We start from the raw sequence: 15,196 nt of genomic DNA on the forward strand, positions 1-15,196 counted from the left end.
GTGAACAATCACTGAAATATCCAAACTAACTTTCATTGTCTGCCGGCTCAGACACACCATCTGAATTCTAATTTACATTTCCTAATCCTGCTGTACTGTGGATTTAGCCCATTTAGTACTAAGTTTAACTCAGTAGTAGAATTTTTAACATTTATTATACCAAGGTCCTACCATGGAGGCATAGCCCAAAATGTGACAATCAACAGCAGTCATTTCTAGGCTTATTACGAACTTGAATAGGTTGTGACTTTTTAATTTATAGTCATAGCATCAGAAATAGAAATAATGTGACAACTTGAATTCTACTATTCTACAAAAACTAATGTTCAGGCAATAAGTTCTTAGTGTTACTTTACATGCTACTTATGCACATCTAATTTGTGGAGCAATAATTCCATCAGCTAGGTTACATTACGAGTAACAATGTACTTAAATCAATCATGATGTGTAGAAATTCTTGTCATGCCTCCTAGTATCTTGGTAAATGTGCCTAGGTTTAAATATACCCAGGTGATGGCAAATACAGGGGAGAGTGAGGTGATGTTTCTAGTTGTACATCTGTCACAATTCAAACCAGTTTGTTCTTTTTGGTGCATGAAAGCAGAAAGGTGAGGAGGATAAGGATCCAACCACAGATGATTCTGCAGGGTATTCTGAGGAATCCACTGACCAAGACTTATCAGAAAAACAAGATGGGATGGTTGATGAAGAAAATGAGCTTATTAAAGACTTTGAAAAGGAACTGGAGGATGTGTCTCTACCAAAATCCAAGATGTCTGAAATTAAAAGGGAAGTGAAGGAAGAAATGGAAAAAGAATTTGAAAATCTTATTGATGAAGTGAGTAATTTAATACTGAAGTTTCATATATATAAAAATTAAAATCACTAGCGCTTGTATGATCAGACCGGGCCTGAGCAAACTTTTTTTTTGAACTTGGTGCTAGTGACCTACTCTGTGCTGATAGGTTATGTAAAATGCAAGGGGACACACATCAAATAATCATGAATAGATCTGTAGTGCTGCAGACTGTGTGTTGGGACAGCAGTAGTGGTTACATAGTTGCTGCACTGATTATCCCAGTACCACGTGTGTCGTGATTTGTTTCAGTGAGAGATGCTGATTCCAACAATTCCCAGCTTCAGCCCTGACTGACAGTATTTCAATGGTGTATGATAGCCCACTGAGAGGACAGTGGGCTAGTGAAATAAATCTCTACAGGAAGTCAAGGTTGGACTCTGTCTGCCCTCATATTATTTAAATCAACAGATTAAGTCAGATTTAGATTTCATATGTTCAGTATACAGAGGAAGATTAGTGATTATGCGCTTTCCCTCGAATATTCTTCGAAGTGAAAACCTATTAAATGACTCATCCTATTTAATCAAGAGGATTACAGCCAAACTTTGGTTAAAATCAGAGGGAGGAAAATTGATCAGAACTTCATATGACTGTGTTCTCTTGCTCTCACCACACTGGACAGATTTATAGTGCATACTAACAATGTTCTGTTCACCATTTCCTATATGCAAATTTTCCTTGTGCATGTGAGTAGTATAGGTAGAAAGCTAAATTTGGGCATTTTGCAGCAATCTCCTTCCTTCTCAACCACTATACATCATGTTAAACTCATACAAATTGGGAGTATTCTAATGTTCACAAGAGTCCCTAAGTTTTTGGGGCACTATTACACAGGTTTGCTGATGTAATCCAAGAGGGTGATTATTCAGAATACAGTCAGTATTTTATTTCCCCCCCGCCCCCCCCCCCCCCCCCCCCCACCAAAAAAAAAATGAAGTAGTCCCTCCACAGTTACTTTGCCAGATTTTTAGGGGTGAGGAAGGGAGGACAGCAAGAATATTGTGGTAGAATGACAATCTAGTGTTTTCATCCTTTTTTAGTGACGTGTTGGTCATACCTGGTTTGTCTAGTAGTGCATTGTTGGATTTGACCCCAAGACCAGCCTTTTACTTTTTAGACCGCAGTAATATTTCTGCACTGAATAAAACTAATTGCCCAAATCTCTCGTTTGATTAGTATGAATAGGAAGGCCCGAGAAAAGAGCCATGTTGCAGCAGTCACTGTCCTCTACAGCTCTTTTTCATTCCTAACTTTCTGCATCCTTTCTGCACGGCAGTTTTCAATTCCGCTAATGTAACATTAATGCCATGAGCCTTCACAACCTTTAGTTTCCCTTTGGAGACTTTTCATCAAATGCCTTCTGAAAATCCAACTAAATTATATTCATTGGATCATCCTCACCCATTAGCTTAGTTATGTAAGGAAATATAGTTTCCACAGGAAACAGCCTTAGTAATAGTGGTTAAAAAACACAACCATGCTATCTGAGGCAAAAAGTGAAATAAAGGATGGGCCTCTAGTTACCACCTCCAGAGTTGGTTTGACCAGCAGAAGAAACTAGGTTGAATTACTGAATGTGTTTGCTGGACATCTGTGGATTTTTTTGGAGTATTGAACTTGTAGTCTTATTATCTAGTGGGATGTGATCTGGGACCTGAAGATAAATTGTAAACAATTTTACAACACCAAGTTATAGTCCAGCAATTTTATTTTAAATTCACAAGCTTTCGGAGACTTCCTCCTTCCTCAGGTAAATGTTTCAGGAGCTCCTTGAAGCCTACGCATTTATACATATAGAACAATACATGGTGTTTACAGACTGCCCCTGCAACTGCCCGTTGCCAAGGCAATCACCGTGTTCAGACAGAGAGGTGTCACCTGCAGAACCCCCGAATACACATTCAACAAAAAAACAAACAGGGAAAAAAAAACAGAGAAAAAAAACAGAGAGGCAGAAACATCCGGAAGGCAGAGAGAGCCAGCAAATGACCCATTATATTAAAAACAGATAACATTTGTTCGCTGGTGGGGTAACGTGTAGCGTGACATGAACCCAAGATCCCGGTTGAGGCCGTCCTCATGGGTGCGGAACTTGGCTATCAATTTCTGCTCGACGATTTTGCGTTGTCGTGTGTCTCGAAGGCCGCCTTGGAGTACGCTTACCCGAAGGTCGGTGGATGAATGTCCATGACTGCTGAAGTGTTCCCCGACTGGGAGGGAACCCTCCTGTTTGACGATTGTTGCGCGGTGTCCGTTCATCCGTTGTCGCAGCGTCTGCACGGTCTCGCCAATGTACCATGCTCTGGGGCATCCTTTCCTGCAACGTATGAGGTAGACAACGTTGGCCGAGTCACAGGAGTATGAACCATGCACCTGGTGGGTGGTGTCCTCTCGTGTGATGGTGGTATCTGTGTCGATGATCTGGCATGTCTTGCAGAGGTTACCGTGGCAGGGTTGTGTGGCGTCGTGGACGCTGTTCTCTTGAAAGCTAGGTAATTTGCTGCGAACGATGGTCTGTTTGAGGTTGGGTGGCTGTTTAAAGGCGAGTAGTGGAGGTGTGGGGATGGCCATAGCGAGGTGTTTGTCCTCATTGATGACATGTTGAAGGCTGCGGAGAACATGGCGTAGTTTCTCCGCTCCGGGGAAGTACTGGACGACAAAGGGTACTCTGTTGGTTGCGTCCCGTGTTAGTCTCCTGAGGAGGTCGATGCGATTTTTTGCTGTGGCCCGTCGGAACTGTCGATCGATGAGTCGAGCGTCATATCCCGTTCTTACTAGGGCGTCTTTCAGACGCTGAAAGACGCCCTAGTAAGAACGGGATATGACGCTCGACTCATCGATCGACAGTTCCGACGGGCCACAGCAAAAAATCGCATAGACCTCCTCAGGAGACTAACACGGGACGCAACCAACAGAGTACCCTTTGTCGTCCAGTACTTCCCCGGAGCGGAGAAACTACGCCATGTTCTCCGCAGCCTTCAACATGTCATCAATGAGGACAAACACCTCGCTATGGCCATCCCCACACCTCCACTACTCGCCTTTAAACAGCCACCCAACCTCAAACAGACCATCGTTCGCAGCAAATTACCTAGCTTTCAAGAGAACAGCGTCCACGACGCCACACAACCCTGCCACGGTAACCTCTGCAAGACATGCCAGATCATCGACACAGATACCACCATCACACGAGAGGACACCACCCACCAGGTGCATGGTTCATACTCCTGTGACTCGGCCAACGTTGTCTACCTCATACGTTGCAGGAAAGGATGCCCCAGAGCATGGTACATTGGCGAGACCGTGCAGACGCTGCGACAACGGATGAACGGACACCGCGCAACAATCGCCAAACAGGAGGGTTCCCTCCCAGTCGGGGAACACTTCAGCAGTCATGGACATTCATCCACCGACCTTCGGGTAAGCGTACTCCAAGGCGGCCTTCGAGACACACGACAACGCAAAATCGTCGAGCAGAAATTGATAGCCAAGTTCCGCACCCATGAGGACGGCCTCAACCGGGATCTTGGGTTCATGTCACGCTACACGTTACCCCACCAGCGAACAAATGTTATCTGTTTTTAATATAATGGGTCATTTGCTGGCTCTCTCTGCCTTCCGGATGTTTCTGCCTCTCTTTTTTTTCTCTGTTTTTTTTTCCCTGTTTGTTTTTTTGTTGAATGTGTATTCGGGGGTTCTGCAGGTGACACCTCTCTGTCTGAACACGGTGATTGCCTTGGCAACGGGCAGTTGCAGGGGCAGTCTGTAAACACCATGTATTGTTCTATATGTATAAATGCGTAGGCTTCAAGGAGCTCCTGAAACATTTACCTGAGGAAGGAGGAAGTCTCCGAAAGCTTGTGAATTTAAAATAAAATTGCTGGACTATAACTTGGTGTTGTAAAATTGTTTACAATTGTCAACCCCAGTCCATCACCGGCATCTCCACATCCTGAAGATAAATGGCATTATGCAATGGTACTATAGCCATATTAGTCGCTTCTGCAGCATATTACTAGGAATTGACATATACTTAGTGATCAGGTCTTCCTTACTCATAGGATAAACTACATTATCCCTCTGAACTAAAGTGCCTTCTTCAAATCAATGATTTGTATTCTCCATACGTATTATCTAACCTCATCAGTTCTCAGTTGTGTGCTCTTATTTTGGGGGAGGCATCATTTTCTGATTATACTCTGATTGCGTTTTTCCAAACGTAACACCCCTATTCAAGAAGGGAGTGAGACAGAAAGCAGGTAACTATAGACCAGTTAGCCTAACATCTGTCATTGGGAAAATGCTAGAATGCATTACTAAGGAAGTAGTAGCAGGACATTTGGAGACTCAAAATACAATCAAGGAGAGGCAACATGATTTTATGAAGGGGAAATCATGTCTGACAAATTTATTAGAATTTTTTGAGGAAGTAACAGGCAGGGTGGATAAAGGGGAACCAATGGATGTAGTATATTTGGATTTCCAAAAGGCATTCGCTAAGGTGCCACATAAAAGGTTACTGCACATCATAAGAGCTCGTGGTGTTGGGGGTAATATACTGGCATGGATAGAGGATTGGCTAACTAACAAAAAACAGAGTCTGGATAAAAGGGTCATTTTCAAAATGGCAATCTGTAACTAGTGGGGTACCGCAGGGATCAGTACTGGGGCCTCAACTGTTTACAATATATATCAATGACTTGGATGAAAGAACAGAGTGTCGTGTGGCCAAATTTGCTGATGATACTAAGATAGGTGGAAAAGCAAGTTGCGAGGAGGACGCAATGTATCTGCAAAGGGATATTGACAGGTTAAGCGAATGGGCAAAAATTTGGCAGATGAAATATAATGTGGGAAAATGTGAAGTCATCCACTTTGGGAGGAAAAATAAAAAGCAAAATATTATTTGAATGGAGAAATACTACAAAATGCTGCGGTACAGAGGGATCTGGGTATCCTCATACACGAAACACAAAGTCAATATACAGGTGTGGCAGGTAATCCGGAAGGCAAATGGAATATTGGCCTTTATTTCTAGGGGGATGGAGTATAAAAGCAGGGAAGTCATGCTACAACTGTATAGGGTGCTGGTGAGACCACACCTGGAGTACTGCGTACAGTTCTGGTGCCCTTATTTAAGGAAGTAAATACTTGCATTGGAGGCGGTTCAGAGAAGGTTCACTAGGCTGATTCCGGGTATGGAAGGGTTGTCTTATGAGGAAAGATTGGACAGGTTGGGTCTATACTCATTGGAGTTTAGAAGAATGAGAGGAGATCTTATTGAAACATAATATTCTGAGGGGACTCGATAGGGTAGATGGTGAGAGGATGTTACCCCTCATGGGGGAATCTAAAACTAGGGGGCATAGTCTCAGAATAAGGGGTCACCCGTTTAAGATGGAAATGAGGAGGAATTTCTTCTCCCAGTGGGTCGTGAATCTTTGGAATTCTTTACCCCAAAAAGCTGTGGCGGCTGAGTCATTGAACACATTCAAGGCTGAGTTAGACAAATTTTTGATCAGCAAGGGAGTCAAAGGATATGGGGGAAAAGGCAGGAAAGTGGTGTTGAGGTAACAATCAGATCAGCCATGATCTCATTGAATGGCCAAATGGCCTTCTCCTGCTTCTATCTCTTATGGTCTTATGGAATTATGCATAACAATGTTTCTTAGGCACAAGATGAACTTGAAGCAGAGGGTCTCAAAGGGGAATTTGATCGAAATCAAGCCACCAAGACCTTGGCTACTACCCTAAACAAGCTCATCGACAAGCTTGAAGGTACAGCAGATTCATACGAAGAGGAGGATACGGACACAGCAAGGGGTAGTCCCAGTCGCGCTCCAAAACAGACAGCAGGTACAAGACTCTCATTTTATCAATTCCCCTCCATGATCCTTGTCTTTTTTTTCCCCTTGACCTTTTCTTCTGTCATGAAAAGGACAACTAGTGTTGGGGCTCAAGCCTTCTCTTGGCAGACATCATCTGGTACTGTGCTCAAGCAGGAAAAAATATCTGCTCAAAGATGCTGAGCCCAATTGTGCATTTTCATCACCAGCCTGGCTGATATCTGCTAACTCTGTTGAGACCAGGGATCAAACCGAGCATCTTTGCGCTCAGTATAAATAAGTGCCACATCACGTGATTCATTTGCTGACTGAGCCATCTGGGTTTTTCCTGTATTTCTGAAAGTTAGAGCCCTGGAGAGAATCTGTACAACTTCTGTATCAAAACCCAGCAGTGTTGGCATATAAAGGTTTAATGTGTTTGTCATTTTGGAATGCCAAGTACACTTTCAACTCCATGTGAATTGAAAATTCTACTGTTATAAGGGTCATGGCTTTTTATGTCTTGAGCTCTGACCTACAAATGGGGGGTAGGTCAGAATCAGTAATCTTCTCAGTGGACCTATAGGTATTACCCAGTTTCTGTTGCTAGAGTATTTATTTAGGATCACAAGATAAATATAATGAGGAAGGCCATTCAGTTAATCTTCATTCATTAAACTATAAAAGACCCTCCACTTCTTATCTCTCCCTCCCATTGCAACATCTTTTTTTTCTTGAATGATTCCAGGGTTTTTGCCTCCAATACTTATACTTATCTGGGAGTCCATCCCATATATTGATCACTTTGTGTGAAGAACTTCCTGACATCAGTCCTAAATTTCCCTTTTTTTATTAGTTTGAATCCCCACTGTCCTATACTCTCAATTTAGTGACCTTTTCCATACCGTTTACTATCTTGTACACCACTGTACACTCACCTCTTGGTTGTCTCCTTTTAAAAGCTGAAAAGTCTAGTCTTTTCCCCATCATTCAGACCTCTGATTCCAGGAATCAGTCTCATTGGCCTTCTCTGCAACACCTCCAGTGCTTTGTGACCAGAACTGGACATAAGGTTGGTCTAACCAGGGCACTAATGATCTGAACATGACTTCATCTGACTTGTACATAGCCAATACAATAGAATACTTCAGTACTTTGTTTGCTTTATTGATTACTGCTCTATGGTGGTTGGATATGTTGAGCTTTGAGTTTACTGAGACCCCTAGGTTTTTTAATTTCGTCCTTAACTATTTTGACACCATTCATGGGAATGTGTGTCATGGGAGTATATTGCCCTTTTTTTCATCCAGTATCAACATTATATTTCATCTATCTCTAATACACTTACATATTTTGTCCCCTTATTTTGTATTTCCTGAGTTTCCTCCTCAATTAACTGTCCCTTCCTCCTAGTTTTGTATCATAGAATCATATAGCACAGAAGGAGGTCTTCGGCCCATCGTGCCTGTGCTGGCTCTTTGGTAGAGCTATCCAATTAGTCCCACTCCCCCGCTCTTTCCCCATAGCCCTGCAATTTTTTCCTTTTCAAGTACATAGCCAATTCCCTCTTGAAAGTTACTATTGAATCTGCTTCCACCACCCTTTTGGGCAGGTACATCTGCAAGTTTGACCAATTTATAATGAGTTTCTGAATTCAACTCACTGATGTAGATAAGAAACAGTAGTGGTCCCAATACTGATCCCTGGGGCATGCCACTCAGTTCTTCTCACCCTTACATAACTCCGTTAACGAGTACCTGCTGTTTTCTACCCTTCAACCAATTTCTTAGCCATTCTCAAGATTCCCCCCGTATCCCCACAGTTTTGAGCTTGAATAGTTGCCTTCATGTGAAACCTTGCGAAAACTTTTTGGAAATCTAGGCACACCATGTTGTAGGGCTTTCTGCAATTCACTTGGGTTGCCACTTCCTCTAAAGTCAAAGGTTTGTCAGACAAGGTCTACCCCTTCGGAATCCATGCTCACTGCTGTTTACTAGGTCATTACAGATAACCTTTTAAGTTTACTCTTGATCAATTCCATTATTTTACACTATGTTGAAGTAAGATTAATGGGTCTGTAGTTGCCAGTATTTGTTTTGTCACCCTTTAAGAAAATGGACACTGTTCACCTGTTTCCAGCCAACTGATTTCTCCCCAGTGTTCAATGACTCCCTCAATCATCATCAATGCCTCACAAATTTCCTCCCTTGTTTCTCTTAGTACTTTGGGATGAATATCATCTATCCCTGGTGATTTAATTTGCTTCGAGCTCTTTTAGCCTGTCTAGAACTTCCATTTCATTTATATCCAAGTCATTAATTCTACTTGGGGTTTATCACTACTTGAGGGCATGTTGCTCACGTCGTCATCCCTTGTGGCTAATTGGAGGAAGTAATCATTGAGAATGTTAACTACCTTTTTATGCTCATCCTGTTGCCTGGGTTATTAGATAATCCTTAAGTTTACTCCTGATAATCAATTCCATTATTATCATAAGTGCCATGGGACATTTTACTACATCTAAGAACATAAGAAATAAGAGCAGGAGTAGGCCATCCGGCCCCTCAAGCCTGCTCTGCCATTCAATAAGATCATGGCTGATCTTCGACCTCAACTCCACTTTCCCGCCCGATCCCCATATCCCTTGATTCCCTTAAGAGTCCAAAAACCTGTTGATCTCAGTCTTGAATATACTCAACAACTGAGCATCCACAGCCCTCTGGGGTAGAGAATTCCAAATATTCACAACCCTCTGAGTGAAGAAATTCCTCCTCACCTCAGTCCTTAATGGCCGATCCCTTATCTTGAGACTATGTTCTCTAGTTCTAGACTCTCCAGCTGGGGAAACAACCTCTCAGCATCCACCCTGTCAAGCCCTCTTAGAGTCTTATGTTTCAATGAGATAAAGGTGCTATATAAATGCAAGTTGTTGTTTCAGCACTATTTACATTTTATAGTTCTCTCCTCCACTGTCCTTTTTTGTAGTAGAGAGAATTTCTTACTGTTATATTTTACGATTGCAGTTACACATTTAACCCATGTATCTTTGCCCCTTTACCTTGCTCCCCGCAGGATTTGTAGAGATTGTTCTTCCTCAGTTTATTTTATTTTTGTTCATCTATTTAGGGCCACACTTATTTAGTCTTTGCTTGCTGATCTTGGGTATGTTTTTATCCTGCATGCTCAGGATTATGCTTTTAAAGGCACTTGTCCATTACAGAAGTGTTGTTGAATAGTACCCACCGATCAGTTTCCTTAAGTTGGTCAATCATTTCTTTTGAAGTTAGCCTTGCCAGAGCCTAGACCAGGATACCCACAGGTTTCAGCCAAATGTTTCCAGGCAAGTGCACCACCAGTGGAACTTTACCTTTTCTTTAACATCCCAATCCTAACCAATGATGTTTTGCATTCAGTTCTGTGTCCTGGTGGTGACTGTTAAAACTACTCACTCTTTTATCTAGATGACTGATGGCAGCTATCTGAAGTATAGGGGTACTTGTACCCCTTTTTGTGGAAACTGAAGGTGTTTAAACATTACAAGATCCTAGGACTTATGTACTGTAAAATCTATAATAGCCTTTGTACCTTTGCTACTGACTACTTACTGCATTTCAGAAACTGATGAAGAGACTGAGGGGCACGTTAAAGTCCGAGTCACAAAAATCAACCCAGGCAGTCCACTACATAAAGAGATGAAAGTGCGTGAAATGAGTGGTACAGACCCCCAGCTCCGACAAATTCAGAATGTGGTGAAAGAGCAGCTGGAGAAAGCTGGATTAAAAGCAGAAGGTAGTTCTGACTTATTTATACTGCAACAAAAACCTTCCAAAATTCCCTCTACTGCAGTGGGAACCAAGATGTTATTTTAAAATGAGACAGCGAAGGACTTTAATCACACCACCTGAAGTGGCAAGAAATAGATTTGCTTTACTCTAGCGCCTGGGTGTTTCAGAGCACTGCCCTTTTGTCTGACCTGAATTTGGATCTGGCCCAGAATGATGGGGTGAATGCCTGCCAGCTACAAGGGTCTCAAGTGAAATGAGTTCAGCCAATGTCACACCAGTTTCTGTGACATTAAACCACAAAAATACCCATAATGGGGCACTACATTGTCAGCTTTGCTGAGTCATGAAGCTGGCTGATGCTGTGGGAAATTTAATAATGCACACTCTGTGGAAGGGAGTACTTACTCTGAAGTCGTGCTTAAAGAATGTTGGTAAAAGTAAAGGCAGTTTTTCCCTGTATCTAATCCTTGCCTATGGGAGTGTTTAATGTTGACAGTGGTTACCTGAAGTGGAAATATGTTCCAATCCCCAGCATTGACCTCCCTCCCCTTGAGTGTCCAAAGGTGCAGAAAGGAAAAAATGCATTTATTAAAACTGCACTGTTATCTAACCTGACAGCAGGCTTAATAAACCACACTGTTTTAGTTTGTGTGTTTGAACCATTTCTGTATAAGTTGCATCGCTGTATGTAAGGGTTCTAAATGTCATTTTAGGGGTTACTGATTGGCTGCCACATTAAATGCTTTTGATTTGGTTCTGTTTAATTTTTCATTTTGAAAGATAAAGGCCTTGAGAGAAAATATACACATTGGGTCAGATCTTGCTGGAGTGGGGAATCTCGTGGTGTGCGCCATTAGATCGACTTTTTCCTGCACCCTTGCGCTGTAACTTGCTGAGAGTGCGAGCTGATAACGGCGAGGACAACGGGGTATCTGGGTCCTTAGTGAACGATGGGACCAACAGTCTATCTTCTTAATCAATGAGATTTAAGGATTGAGAGAGAAACTGAGGAGGATGAATTAGAGTTCAGTCAGGTACAGAAAGAGAAATAAATGGAAAAAGATTGGATTAAGAGAGAAAAGAGACTAAGGAAAAGTAAGATTTGAAATTTTTAAAAAATCTCTAACAATAATTGACTACATGCAGGAATGAGACTCAACAGTTTAAATAGTTCCCTTTCTGGGCCGGAGAGGTTGATTGGCATTGCATTAACAATTATCACGTTGTTAAAAAGGTACGTGCGCTGTTAAGTTCCAGCCCTAACTTTCTGCGGCGAGTTTAATGGGCAATTAATGTGCAAATCCAGCAAGTTCTTCAAAATAACGGGGAGGCTAAGGGCAAGATGACATTTGTGCAAAATAAATCAACCAGCAAGTTCTGAAGATTCAGAACTAGCAGTATATCTCTTAATCCCCTGAACTAGCTGGCCGATTTGCACATTAATAACGGCCTGCGTCGTTAACATGCTGTTGTTTTTCCAGCAAGATTCAGCCCAATGACTTAGTTGAAGTACCTATTTCAGCCACTATAAGCCACATGATTGACTACTCCTGATAATTCCGTGCTGTTCTTTGCACAAAGTTCAAATTACCCAGTAATTGGAATGAACTGACTTCCAATTTAAGAGGAATAGACTATCTGTAAATGTTGCCTCTGGCAGGAAGAAGGGATGAAAAATACAGCCTTGCAAGGTGCTGTTCATTTCCTACAAGTTTTGCAAGACTTTACAGGTTCAACTTAATTTTTTTTCTTAAATCAATTAATCCAGATCATAAACTAGTGGAATTTTCAATCCTGAAACACTAATTCAGTTGGATAAGCAAGGTTTTAAATTATTATAAGCAATGAATCTTTATAATGTGGTTGACTATGATGATCTAAGTTTGATGGGTTAACTTGACTGTAGTTTTTATTATTTTTAATGTGCTATATTCCTTGTACTTTCAGTTGTGCAGTGTTTTTCGATTTATTGTCATCCTCCATTGATCCATGTGCTTGAGTAGGTATTCCTTTCTACCCCCCAAACATCACTCTAAAGCAACTTACCTGTTTAAAAGCGGATGGTACAGAAGAATCAGAGTTGAGGAATGTAGCTTGTTCTGCATCCTACCTTCTGTACAACTCCCAAAATATGCAACAATATTATTTGCCTGATCACTTATTCAGTGTGGTTTATGTGGAAAAAGGTCTTTGATTTTGTGTTTTTTTTAAAAAATCGTCCTGAAATTTAAATTTGCCATTTCGCGCGTACTACTTGCCAGACTGCCTTTTATACTGCACATGAGCCAGCCCCCATGTGGTCTGACAATGCCTTGGTTTGACCTCCTTCCCCCCCCCCCACTGCTCTGTGTGTTTGAGGAAGCACTTTGCTGCTCATGTTCCAGTAAAGAATGGGGAGTTAGTGTACTGAAGTAATTCCTAATTCTTTCCATGACTACCTTTCCTCTACATTTAATTATTGTGAGCTTTTTGTCATGTTTCCTATCACTTAGGGCAGTTTATGCTCACTTAAAATTGTTTTGGTTTCCATAACATGTTTTTTTTTGCTCAGAATGTTTAAATATCATTAGAGCCCATCAGATTATTTCACAGATGATAAATGTGAAGGAGGGGTAGACTGTATACAGTGTTTCAAACTAAGGTGCCCAGGTATTTGTTCACTTTACTTGCATGTTATTTCAGTTGCTGTATACTAATTTTTTTTTCGCCCTGGTGGAAGCAGAGTTTTCCCTTTTGGATAGCTGGCATTGTGTTTCAGAAGTTAGGTTGGAAGTCCTGAGTGTGCGAATATTTGCAGGGGATCCCCCACACGAGTGATATTACAGTGGCGACATAATTTACCACAATTCTTGCAAAAAGATTGGCAATTCATGCATTTTGAATATGTGAGCGCAGCCGAGTGAAATAGCAGAGGAGTGGTTAGATGAGGGGGAAGATGGAGTGAAGCACTGCAAGAAATTCACCCACTTAGATGTAGCTCACCTCCAATTACTTGTTGAAATGCTCGACATTTAATATTCACCGTATTGTATTGAATTCTCATGTGAATCTGTCCTTTTGTGCAATCAGTCTGACCTAAAGTAGCTAGTGGCAATTGAGTAAAATTAGGGATTCAAATAAACTTTTAATTGTGGTTTTACAGGCTGCAAACAGATATTTTAAATGGTTTTTTAAATAGCATTGCCGTTTTTGCAGAGTAAACTTTATACAGATGCAGTGACTATTCACTGTTGTGAATAAACACTGGATTTTTTTTTCAGGTAAAATCGAAGTGAAGATTGTAACAACCGGATCACTTGGGGACGATGATGATATGCACTGGCTATCAGAAGAAGACACCAAATCCTTCAGAGAGCTTCTCATCAACTTACTGGTGAGAATGTTTGTTCAGTACTGTTATTAGAGAATTTGGAATGAGCAAGATTGATGCTGTTTCCTCCCCAAAGGGTGTTCAGAGCAGTGATCTCCACGTGCCTTTTCAATTCTTAGACGTGAGGTGGAATTTGCTGAGACCCTGCCCCACCAGCAGGACCTCACACAGTGGGCAGCTTCCAGAAAATCCCAGGTGCATTGCATGCTATTATGTTAATACCTATTAATACAGTGCACCCACGATTCTCTGATTCGCTCACTGATGGTGCGGGGCTCTGAAAAATCCACCCACAAACTCTTGCAATCTATTATTGGTCACAGTTCTTAAAACACACTCTAAATGGAGTGTTTTGGTTTTGAGGAATGATTTATATCTAAACTTGGAGAAGCTCAGTATGGATACTTTCAATATAATAATGGGAAATTGGCTAAAAATATGCAACTTACAACATTGACCTCTTCTGTCCATCACCTCCCTTCCCTTTTTTATTGTTTCTCTTCTCCCTCTTCCCACTACCTCCCCCCTCCTCCAAACGACCTGTTGTATTAATCCTCCCATTTAGTACCCATCTGGATGCCAGTGTGAAGGTATCCAAGCCAAGTCAGTGAGGGGTAACTGCTTCTTGTGGTCTGTGTGCATGAGAAAAGTTCCATAGGCAAATGCAATAATGTATCAGGATTAACAGCAGCCTGGTGATGAACATTCGGTCCTATCATCTGAAGGAACATGAGTGGCATTTTTCCCTGCTTTCTGAAATCTGTCATGCCATGTGGAAATTGGAGGTTTTTCATCTGTGTTTACAAATGGAAACATGCATTAAGTGTGCATAATTTAAACTATTTATACTTTTCAAACAGACTGGTGGGAGTGAAGAAGTTTACAAAGAACAACAGAGGCAACAGCAGTTAGAGGATAATTACCGCTTTGTGTGGGGAAAAAGCCAAGAAGAAGCACCATCATCGAGCAGCACAGATTCTGATGATATGGACTTCTAGGGACACAAGACTCTCTTGGTTTAAATCAGACACATCTTAGGGTGTTGGCACAAGAACCAGTCAATTTGCACTTTGCCATGTGTAATGGCACATTTATTGTGATCGCTGATCACAATCGATAATAAATGAACCTGCAGAAGAACGGTCAGAATTTTGTATTTTTATTGGAGTTAAAAGTGGAATTTTATGTGTTTATCTGATGCAATTTTTTTTTGTGTTGGAAATGGTGTGTATGGGTAATGCTAAAATCTTATGAATGTGTTTCTTGGTAATGAACCTTACCACCAGAACACACAGGCAGTCAGACATCCTCCTTGACCTACAGGCAAATGTGTTTCCATGAGAGGTAAGGACTGTTC

The 15,196-nt window shown here is 41.5% G+C and overlaps 1 protein-coding gene across 2 annotated transcripts in view; it reads left to right on the top strand.

Moving 5' to 3' along the window:
• os9 (OS9 endoplasmic reticulum lectin) overlaps positions 1-14,979 on the top strand; it is a 68,605-nt gene extending 53,626 nt beyond the window's left edge. The window contains exons 11-15 of one of the 2 annotated variants that reach the window (XM_067976730.1): positions 602-838; positions 6,532-6,715; positions 10,300-10,473; positions 13,730-13,842; positions 14,700-14,979. In XM_067976730.1, coding sequence (XP_067832831.1) covers positions 602-838; positions 6,532-6,715; positions 10,300-10,473; positions 13,730-13,842; positions 14,700-14,837 — 846 coding nt within the window. In that variant the 3' untranslated portion in view covers positions 14,838-14,979. The remainder of the gene's footprint in view (positions 1-601; positions 839-6,531; positions 6,716-10,299; positions 10,474-13,729; positions 13,843-14,699) is intronic. The other variant, XM_067976731.1, reaches the window with a different exon arrangement.
• The last annotated feature ends 217 nt before the right edge of the window (positions 14,980-15,196 follow it).

The sequence above is a fragment of the Heptranchias perlo genome, chromosome X (assembly GCF_035084215.1).
Source record: "Heptranchias perlo isolate sHepPer1 chromosome X, sHepPer1.hap1, whole genome shotgun sequence".
Lineage (NCBI taxonomy): Eukaryota > Metazoa > Chordata > Chondrichthyes > Hexanchiformes > Hexanchidae > Heptranchias > Heptranchias perlo.